The following is an 11107-nucleotide window of genomic DNA, read 5'->3' as shown; positions in this document are numbered from 1 at the left end:
AAACTACCGAATAACGAATTTCCCTGAACGTCTCACAATCCTTACGGAACCACGTTAGGTCACCACAGGACAACAGCTCCGCTGTCACCGGTTCTGTGACCTCGTGCCTCCGTCGGAATGTCCAGGTATGATTTTTTGCTGGTTTCACCCTTTCGTTTGTTGTTTATTTATCGCTATGAGCCGAAGTGTCCGTCTTAAACACGTTTACCAGAGCAGTGCGACTCTTCTATGCTAGCCGGTAAGCTAGCAGCTAACCTTAAGTAACGGGTTAGCTAACGTTAGCTAACAGCAACCCCAAGGTTGGGTAACGTTAACGTCAGTAAACAGAAGACTTATGAATGTGATGACTGAGGACTGTCATTGCTTTTGCTTTTGTTTTCTAATGTAGATTCTAATGTAGCAATTACTTTAAAACGTTTTCTTGTTTGTTAAGCTTTTATTTTTCTTTGATTCAGCTGGGTCTGAGGAGTCCAGGTGCAGGGTCATGGCTCTGAACGCGATCCGAAAGTTTCCGCTGCTGGGGCAGTTCGGGATTCAACGTTACCCTCTTGTTGGACCTGTCTGCTCCACCAGGCTCCTGGGCACCTGCAGTAAAGGTCAATCCGTATGTGTAGCCTGCCGTTGTACCTCAGCAGGCGGCTGCACCCGGAGGCAGGGCTGCCAGAAGCTTCAGTTGGACTGCGGTACAAGGAGCCTGACCACCATCGTGAAGGAGCCGATCTACGTCGCTAGCAGCTCTGTAGGACTCCACAGAGATTCAGGCCCCCGGTTCCGTCTGACCCAGCTGCACCTACCCACAGCTGCAGAGGAGGAGGCTTTCCAGCAGCGTCTTGGGAGCTGCTCCTCATCCCGGCAGGTCTTCGCCCTGCTGCGCTCAGTGGAGATCTTGTCCGACACTATGGCTGCAGCAGCTCTTAACCGTGTGGCCGACCTGGAGCAGGAGGGGAACTCTCTGAAGAATCCTGCAGTGCTGGAGAAGGACACGATCAGAGCTCTGTGCTTCCAGCTGGAGCAGGACTCTGGGCGACTGACGGATGCCGGATTAGTATCAGCTCTCTTGGCTTGCACTCGCCTCTTCTTGGATCCTTGGAGTACGCTTATGGTGCGGCTGGTGTCTGAGAGCCAGGAGAGGTTAGACAGAGGACAGATGAGCATAGGGCAGCTGTGTACCCTGGGTCAGGCGATGCTGGCTATAGAGGGTCCTGACTGTGTGATGCTGGAGCAGGTGATGGAGCAAATGCAGAAGCAGGAGCCTGCTCAGTGGAGCCTCGCAGATCTCATTGCTGCTTATAGGTTGCTGCAAGGTGGCATTAGTGAAGATGGAAAATATCAGGACCTGCTGAACGCCATGCACACACATGCCGTGACAGTCACCTCCGGCATGGATCCTCCTGCTGTTAGTGGAGTACTCAGTGCTCTCATGACCCTAAACCAGACACACGCCATGCCTCTTGTCATCAATCTGTGTAAGCAGGCTGTACGACATGTACCTCACTTCACCGATGAGGAGCTCACTGTTGTTCTCGGGGCCCTAATGCACTTTGGTCACAGTGATCATTACTTTGTGCAGGCGATGGAGAGGTATGTGCCCACAATAGCCTTCACCTCCCACCCAGAGACAATTACCAAGGTGGCACAGTTCTTTGCCCGGAGGAGCATCCTGTCCCCAACTGTCTTTGATGCTGTTGCAGAGAGCTTTGTGTACCGAGCAGACGACTACAGCACCAGCCAGGTGACCAGGCAGATCATGGCACTTGGAAAGCTCGGCTACCTTCCTCCCAACGCTGGTGAGGTATTCAGGAAAGTTGAAACCATCCTGCGCACGCGCTTTTCACATTTCCAGCCCCGAACGCTGCTCAACCTGCTCCACTCCTGCACGCTGGTGGAGAGGTTCCCTGTAAATTTTGTCTCCAAGGTTTTCAGCAGTTACTTCCTCCAGCAATTGCAAGGTAAGACATCCTGTCAGAGACCTGCAACATGAACAACCTTTCAACATTGTCTGATGTTGATATTGTTGCATGTATTGTTTGGTGTGTTTCTGTACACACAACTTATAATGCATGTCTATCTGATGCTTCTCGAGTGTGTGATATCAGGCTGTACAGATACAATTGACTAAAATATAAACTCATATTGACTGTGTTCCAGAGCAGAACACAGGGACGGACCGTATCATCCTGGCACAGCTGACCCAGCTGTACTTGACTTTGAAGTTGGAGTGTCCGTCCTATCAGGTAAAATAATAATTCCATTTTCCAGACTGCTGTCAAACATCTCTGCCCAGAGAGGAAGTAAACTTACCGGGGCTACCTCTACTCATATTATTTCAGATAAATAAAATTATTGTTCTCCCAATATTTTTGTCTCACTTATAAATAAGAACCAAAAATGAGTTGACAAAAGGTTAAATATTTAAATTCTTTATGACATCAATGCATAATGTTCAGACAGGCTTAATATTTGATTATTTCTGATGCTATGCATACATGCAATTCAGAGATAATGCCACATTTCCTTTCAAATGAATCTGGTTACAGAGGTGTGGATTTGGTTCAGTATAAGGCTCTCAGGGCAGAGCTGTTACAGGCTGTGACGTTCGGGCGTACAGGCATTTCTGTGTACGAGTGTGCATTCAGTCACACGCCATACTTGCCTTGTTTATGACGACATCAAGCTCGCTGTGGCTGGCGCTCTCTCACACAGTGGTAAACATTTTGGCTGTGCTGGCTGCCTGCTTAAAATGCCATGAAAAAAATGCTTGTCTGATCAAATTATTTTAGAGTTTTAGAATTTAGAAAACAGTAGGGGCAGTAGTCTGGAAACAAAAATAATGTTCCATTCTTTGTGATACTGCATGGGATCCCTGTATGTCAACAGTTAGATATGTCGGCAATGAGGCCTGCCCAACAGAGTGACAAAGGAATAATGCACAGTCAGAAACCTGAATACACACCCTGTTACTTCACATGACGTCAGTATGTGAGGTCCAGTCAGTGCGCTCCAGTTATCTGTGATAAAACCTGTACAGGCTCTAAGAAAGAGATTAAACCTGTGGGGTTCTGCGGTTCAGGTGTATAAATGGATAATTTGCAGATGCAAAAATTAAAAGACATTGTGTCTTGAAGCACTCATTTTGGATTAAGTACATCTACAACATGGTTTGGTACGGATGCAACTGTGCGTTTATTCTGAAGGCTGACACCAAAACGGATCTTGAACATCAGGTTCCACTGTGGCTTTCCTGGAAATGTCTTTGTTTTTGGTCAGTTCATGAGAAATCAGAACAATGTATTCCAACTAAAATAGCTTTGATGCACATTATGAATGTATTTGTGTTCCTTTGCACCTTCTGTCATCTCCTCAGGGTCCTAAGCTCCTCCCCAAGTACCGCGTCAAGTCTTTCCTCATGTCTGGACCCTCCCTGGAGACGCCAGTGGACGCACACCTGTACAACTCTGTTAAAAATGGACTGGTGGATTTGCTCGGGGCTCGTTCATACTTTGGATCCAAAGTTCTGACACCGTACTGCTACACACTCGGTAATACACACGTAAACAGCTATATATATCTCCTAAATACTTCCTGTAATCTGCCCAACATTGGCTTAAAAATCTTTTTGTTCTTGTAGATGTGGAGATAAAACTTGATGAAGACGGGTATGTGCTGCCCGCCAGTCATATTGATGAAGTATACAAAAGGTAAATTGTTGTTTGTGTAAACAAGGTTTCTGCACTTAAGATTTTTGCTTCACTAAATGTAAAATCTCTCTGAAGAGAATCTTTCAGCGATCATGTGATTCAGCAACAGCTTTAAACGCAGAGCACGGTGTCGTTTGATGTGTGTTGCAGGATAGCTCTTTGTATTGACGGACAAAGGAGGTTCACTACAAACACGAGGCAGCTACTTGGAAAAGAAGCCATCAAGCAGCGACACCTGAGGCTCCTGGGATATGAAGTTGTTCAGGTAAGACCTTCGTCCTCACTTTAAAGGGGAACAATGGTTATTTTTTAAAACACTTATATTCGTCTGGAGGGTTTATAACATGATGGAGAAAATACTGCAACCTGCTCGTGTCCACGCATATTGTGAGGAAGGCCAGGAAATTACTAGTAAGTTAGTAACATCACAGTAAACAGTAAATGCCTGATATGATATCGCAACTGACCGATACTGGCCCTTCCTCTTAAATGCTGTGGAGTCTGCAATTTCTGTTCTTTGGGAATTTCCTGCCAAATTGTTTTCTGCTAAATGGTAAATAAAGTACATTATCCTGGCACCATCTGATTGTTTTTCCCATTTAGTTTTTCTGTTAACTTGTTCAGTCGTTTGGTTTAATGACATGATGGAATATGTATTTGTTTTCTTTTCCCTAGATTCCCTACTATGAATTTGAAAAACTGCAAGACAAGACCAGCGTGGTGGAGTATCTGCACCAAAAAATCTTCCCTCTCACCTACAGGCTGAGCTGGTGATGATGCTGTGGACGTTGAGCCTTCTGTCAGAAATAAATCTTTATTTTTTTTCCGATTAAATGTAAATAAAAATATATTTTTTAAGTAATTATGTAGGTTTGCATATTTAACTTGAAAATAAAGTGACTTTTATATAAATAATGACTTTGACTGACTTGTATGTGTTGTTTGAAAAATATAATTTATTTTGTTCATGGCAACAAACGCTGCAGAAACTGTACAAAGTTAAAAGAGTCCCAATTCCAACAGTCACCTCAGATACATATAATGATAGAATAATAATCACAACTTTGAATTAAAGATGCCTGATTTGTCATTATCATTCATTGGACAGAAGATGCTTTGGTTTTAACTGCTGCACTCTAAGGCTGGGAGTGTCAGTCGGATAAATACAAAAAAAGGCTATGATACATGTAAACTAGCTCGAGTGTTACGATTGCTCCTTTATGTAGCAGGAATCTGAGGAAGGCCAAACTCGTCCACAAGGACGCCATCCTGAAACAAAAAGAAAGACGCCCATTAATGAAAAAGCTCTTTAAACTAATGACAAAACTTGTATGAAACTGCAAAAAAAAAAAACCCTGAGTCCTACCCTGTTGACGGACTTGTCGCCAGGCATGCCCTCTGGGATGGCAGGAGCAGATGAAGCTTCATCCAGGTAGGAGCTGTCGTCATCCATGAGCAGCTCATCTCCCAAAGCATCCAGCTCTGTGGACACACCATATTTGTTTAAATTTTATGGGTAAAGAGTAATTAATCATAACTGGATGTTGTCACAAACAGTATTACCTCTTTGTAAGCTGTACACTGTGATTGCTACCTGTGCCCCTGCAGCTGTGGTCTCAGCATTATACTAAATATGATATCAGAAAAATAATATCCTGGCATACAGGTATGTTACTGACCTGCTTCCAAGTCAGCATCATCAACTTCAGGCGTGCCATAGCTTCTTCCCAGCGCCTCCTGGATGTCATTGGCATCCTCCATCATGTCTGCAAGGTCATCTTGAAGATCCTGGATATTAAAAGGGAGTTTAAATGTTTGCATTTCATCCATCTGCTCTGAAACAAAGACTTGGATTTTGCTAAATGCTGTACAGGAGGTTAAAGGGACAGTTCACCCCAAAATCAAAAAACATTTTTCCTCTCACTTGTAGTGCTTTTTATCAGTCTTGATTGTTGACTGTGAGATGTATAGTGTTGGAGATATGGGTCGTAGAGATATCTGCCGACTCTTGAATATAATGGAACTAGATGGCACTCAGCTTGCGGTGCTCAAAGCGCTGAAAATATATTTGAAAAACTCAACGGTAATGTCTCTTTTCTAGAAATCATGACCTTGTTCTTCCAGATAATCCACAGACCTTGTTGTGAGAAAAGTAATGTAGGAACTTCATACTCTTTATACTGAACTACACCCAACAACCGAATCACCAAGCAGAAGGAAGTGTGCATCTACTCATGGACGAGAAGCTAATGCTTGTGACAGCACAAGATGTAAACATTAATGGTGGTGTCCTTGGCTGTGCTGTAATGTTAGCTAGGAGCTAGCAAACACGCTTACTTCTGTGCAGTGATTCGGCTGGTGAGTTTTATTTAGTAGAAATAAACTAGTTCCTACATGAAACTGCTCACAACAAGGTCTGTGGATTATCTTGAGTAACCAGGTTGTGATTCCTGAAAATGTTGAGCTATTCAAATGTATGTTTTAGGAGCACCACAAGCTGAGTGCCATCTAGGTCCATTATATTCAAGAGAAGGCAGACATCTCTACGGTCGATATCTCCAACACTCTGCAACTCACACCAAAACAATCTAGACTGATAAATAGCACAACAGGTAAGAGGGAAAATATGTAGTTTTGATTTGGGGGTGAACTGTCCCTTTAATGAACGTCCCACACACTGTCCCAAGCTCATAACTAAACCACTGTATTATCTTCAACAGTAACTTAATTGCTAAGAAAATGTTCTGGTTGTGAGCTTCCAACAGTGTTGGGTACCTTCTGTCCCAGTATACAAGAGTGCACGATAATATTTTGTGTAAATGCCACATTAGGAGGGGACTAAGAATGTGATATCTTTAAATATATATACACAATGATTTACTGTGCCATTATCCAATCTGGTGACATCTATTATCTTAGTATAGCTGACATCAGATGGCTACTACAAACCTCCTAGTGAAGTAAATACAAGGTCAAAAAACAAATACCTCAATCTGATCAATCTTCACATGCTTGTAGGCTTTCTTCATGTCTTTAAGGCCCACTTTCATGGCATCAACCTAAAAGGAAAAAGCAAATGTTAGCAGAAAGCCCTGTTTTCCTCCATCATTGTTCTGGTAGATTATTTCATATCTTACGGTGGTTTTAGTATCTTTAAGGGTCTGGATTGTGTAGTTTGCTTGTTCCATGTTGAAAGACTGCTGCATGAGGTTATCTTTCTGGCTCTCATACCTGCAAGATATAATGATAAAATGAAGTGAGACTTTATAGCAGTTGACAAAGAGAATACCTCTGGTTAATGAGGAAAACATGTAAAGCTTTTAAGGTTAATATGACATGTTTAAAGACAATTAACACTCTGAGTTTGGGGAATAAAAGGACTTACATTCTCTTCTGCTTCAGAACTCTCATAGCCTTTTGCTTGACCATGTTCTGGTAAATGAAAAAAAATTGAGAACACTCAACAAATTATATCAACTGATGATCAATACAAAGCATTACCTGGACACAAATATATGATGAGTGTACTTTTACTTCTTTGATCACATACTTTCTGATTTAAATCAAAGTGCTGGCAATATTTTGGTGCAGCTGCATTTAACATGTGAGAACTCTGCCTTCTTTTATTGAATAAAAAAAGAGTTCTGTAGAAAATATGTGTACACTTCCTGCAGTAAGGCATTTGAAACAGTGTAATTTTGGTATCATGTCTCATGATCCTGAAGGATATCATATTGCTGGAATAATGAGAAGATACGTATTCAGTAATCTTGTGCCAAACCTCTGTATTCTACAGCATAGTAGTATCAGATGAAAACTCACAATTTTGCTTTGTACATTTTTCTTCTGAACAGCTGACAGTCCACTGACACCAACATTTCTGGCTCTACCTTCTTCAGCATGTGTGTGTTATAATAAAAAGACAAATGTATGAAGAAAGTTTTGTGAATGCTCATTTTATACTATGTACAACTTTGATTCCAAAAATGTTGGGTCACTGTGTAAATCAGAAATAAAAATATAATGCAATGATTTGCAAATCCTTTTCAACCTACGTTCAACTGAATATAGTACAAATATTTCATGTTCAAACTAATTAACTTTTTTTGTTTTTTTGTAATTATACACTCATTGTGAACTGGATGTCTGCAACACATTCAAAAAAAGTTCATCACTGTGTTACATCACCTTTTCTATTAACATCACTCAGCAAGTGTTTGAAACTGAAGACACTCACTGTTGAAGTTTTAAGAATGAAATTCTTTCTCAAGATTCACAAGTGGCCCCCAAAATCTTCAAGATTTATAGACTGCGTGGAAGACTGGGCCAAATCCCACCTGAACACTGTGAGACATTAGTTTCTTCACACAGGAAGTGTCTTTCAGCTAGCATTGTAAACAAAGGCTTCTCCAAATATTAAACTAAATATCAATTTGTGTGTTCTGTACTTTTTTCCAGTGTCATTTCATGTTATTGCACATAAATTCTATGTACGGAAATGTTACACTTTATTTATCCGTGTAGTTTAATTCAGTAAATACCAATGTCTGGTCTACGTTTCATGTGAGTAGCTGCTTTGGAAATATGTTAAATGAAAAAATGGACATGTTGAATTCTTATTTTATACTGCTGATTGACGAAAAGGATTTGCAATTTGATTTGCTTTCTGGTTTTCTGTATAGTGTAGTGTGTCCAGGATTCTCACCCATTTTCACTGACAAAACTTCAAAGCTTTTCCATAACTTTTTAAGAACCCATGATAAAAAAAACATTTTCTTGCCCCATTTGCTGGGCATTTTTCAAACATTTCAGATTCAAACTCTAATCAAAAATAATTTCAGCTTGCTGGCAAATATGAAGACAGAGAGGGATCGTGGGAAGAAACTAAAAAAACATATGTGATGGTACACAAAATGTCACACATCAACACATATCAGAGCAACTTTATGTCGACAGCTACAGAAAATAAATTTGTGGTTATGTTACACATAAGATTCCTGTAATAATTTCATTAAACACACCAAAATTCCACGACTCTTCTAAAATGTTATGTGATTTTTACTCATTCCATAAATTTTCAAGGCCTGGAAAATGTGACTGTGAAATTCCATCACTTTTCCAGGTTTTCCATGACAGTGGGAATCCTGAGTGTCTCAACTTTTTATGGAATCAGGGTTGTATGAGAGTTGAACTTGGTCCTGGCTTGTTGCATGCTAAAAGGGTTTCAAGTGAAGAGCCCATTCCTTTTTTTGTTTTCCAGTAAAACTGTACAATAAACCCCATATTTGAGGGCCCATCTCTCTAAATATTAAAAAGAAATTTTAAAAAAAAAAGTTGCAATGTTTGTATTCCATCCACTGGCTTCATAATAAAGACTTTTATTGTGCTGAAGGATGTACAAAATGTTAATGAAGGTCACACACACTATCCCAAACTCACAACTAAAACATTTCATTATCTACCACAGTGACATGACTGCTGATAACATGCTGTGTTTGTGAGCTGGACAGTAAATCTCACCTTTGAGGGCCCATCTCTCATCTTTTTCATCTGGTCCTTGTACTTCATAAGTTCAGCATCTAGTTTGGCAATCTTCTTCTCAACAGAGTCTGCCCGAGAATCAACCTTCAAATTAAAAACAGAGACAATGACATCAGCTTTTGTTCATTAACAGTGGGATAATCTTAAAAGAGGACTTTTAGAACAAATACAACCACTTTAAACTAACTAATGCATTGCTTAAAATGCTTTTCCTTAGGCACAGATACACAGTAGTTTAATTGAGGCTAATTATGTACCATTAACCATGTCATCTGTTTCTTCCTCCACCTCAGTTAGCTAACAATAGCTCTGACCAGACACATAACCTGTTTAACTGGTTGATGTCAGCCATTCCACTAAGAGAGCGACATGGTTTCTGGTGTGTGCCAGTGAAATGGTTCAAATTCCTACTTAAAATTACATAATGCTGATTCATTACGTCAACACATACACCCATTGTTTAGTTTATAAACTTTGATTATCGACCAATACTATCCATACACTGTGATAGGTAAAACGCTTTGTGATATTATTCTGTCTGCTTTCAGTAATTTAACAACTTTTAACTAGTAGTTTCGACAACATGCCAGTTAAATATGGTAAACGCTGGCCTAGTTTCTGCTCATAAAGTTAGCTAGCAGTTAGCTAACCCAGCCGAGAAGGGCTCCATCTTTGTTTATTTTGTTCGAGACAGTGTTCAAAAAGTTATTTCGGGATTATACTCACGGTTCCTATGCAGTCGGTAAGGTTCGGTGGTGGACCTTTGGGTTTTCCTCTTCCAAATATTCTGTTCATTTCGGCAAAAATAAAGTTAAGGCTTCAACACTTCGAGAAAGCTGCGTTAGCTCGCTGTCACCGTCCAGCTGAGGGAAAACACCCGGAAATGGCTGAGGTGACGCCAGAGGGGTCACGTGATTGTTACGCACTCAGTCGCGCCCTACAAACAGCTCTGTTGGGTTTAGTGTTTGTATCCTCTTTTTTTAAATCTGTTTTTGTAATCCCATTAATGTCCCTTACCTTAAAATACTTTTTTAAAAAAATATTTAATAATTTCTTTCCTTTTTTCTTAGCAAACAGTAATCAACAAAACATGACATGTAGCCTATATAATATTGAAATATATCTAAAGATTAATCAGAAATAATAACTATAATAACGCAATGTTAGACGTGGGCTTTCAATGTCCAAATCTATTTTCCTAAATTAATTAATATGTTATACTTCTGGAAACATAGATTGAGATAAAGTACTTTATAAGTAGCTTAACTACATATACAGGCAAAGATACACACTGCATTAAACTTATCATCAATAGCCTAATAATGAGATGATTTTTACTGTACATATATACATGTATGTGCTGGACATAGTGCAGGTAGTATGTCACAGCAGGAAACAGTAAACAACCACAGCACATAATATAGGTAAAACAAGTTAAATAACACAAAGGAATGAAATGACATCTCAAGTAAAGTAAAAAAAAAAAAAAAAAAAAAAAAAAGTCAATCAAAATCAGAAAAATAACTCTTAGGTTGGTGTGTTTTAATATTTAAAAAATAGCTTTAGGGTGGCTATCTTACTCATTATATAGGCTAGATCAGTTTTCTGATTTTACAGTCCAAAATGTTGCAAATGATAATAAACACCTAACAGAGGTCAACCAATCCCTAAGTTTTTTTCTATTTTATTCTTCATCTAATGTTTAATAATGTAATATTTATCAAATATAATTTATATCCAAATTTTATCAGTTGGGCAAAGCATGCAGCTCAACACAGCAGACCCCCAGGGGTGCCCAGGTGTGTACTTTGGGGTATGGGGATAAAGCACTGACATGATAAAGGCCTTACACTTACACTCTTCATTTA

At 40.0% G+C, this 11107-nt stretch overlaps 2 protein-coding genes across 2 annotated transcripts; one reads left to right on the top strand and one right to left on the bottom strand.

Annotated features, from left to right (window-relative positions):
• fastkd3 (FAST kinase domains 3) lies at window positions 1-4606 on the top strand. The gene is made up of 7 exons (XM_033639150.2): window positions 1-125; window positions 456-1949; window positions 2149-2234; window positions 3365-3539; window positions 3629-3698; window positions 3849-3963; window positions 4374-4606. Exons 2-7 carry the CDS (start codon window positions 485-487, stop codon window positions 4470-4472), a joined length of 2010 nt encoding a protein of 669 aa, XP_033495041.2. The 5' UTR covers window positions 1-125; window positions 456-484; the 3' UTR covers window positions 4473-4606.
• Window positions 4607-4632: 26 nt separating this feature from the next.
• chmp5b (charged multivesicular body protein 5b) lies at window positions 4633-10132 on the bottom strand. Its single transcript, XM_033639151.2, has 8 exons — window positions 9966-10132; window positions 9219-9323; window positions 7084-7130; window positions 6836-6929; window positions 6686-6757; window positions 5378-5486; window positions 5065-5180; window positions 4633-4967 (listed from the first exon to the last, which is right to left on the bottom strand). Exons 1-8 carry the CDS (start codon window positions 10032-10034, stop codon window positions 4917-4919), a joined length of 663 nt encoding a protein of 220 aa, XP_033495042.1. The 5' UTR covers window positions 10035-10132; the 3' UTR covers window positions 4633-4916.
• Between the last annotated feature and the right edge of the window lie 975 nt (window positions 10133-11107).

The sequence above is a fragment of the Epinephelus lanceolatus genome, chromosome 20 (assembly GCF_041903045.1).
Source record: "Epinephelus lanceolatus isolate andai-2023 chromosome 20, ASM4190304v1, whole genome shotgun sequence".
In the NCBI taxonomy this organism is placed as follows: domain Eukaryota; kingdom Metazoa; phylum Chordata; class Actinopteri; order Perciformes; family Serranidae; genus Epinephelus; species Epinephelus lanceolatus.
Note: the sequence above shows the minus strand (reverse complement) of the source record. Positions and strands in the feature narration are given on the sequence as shown.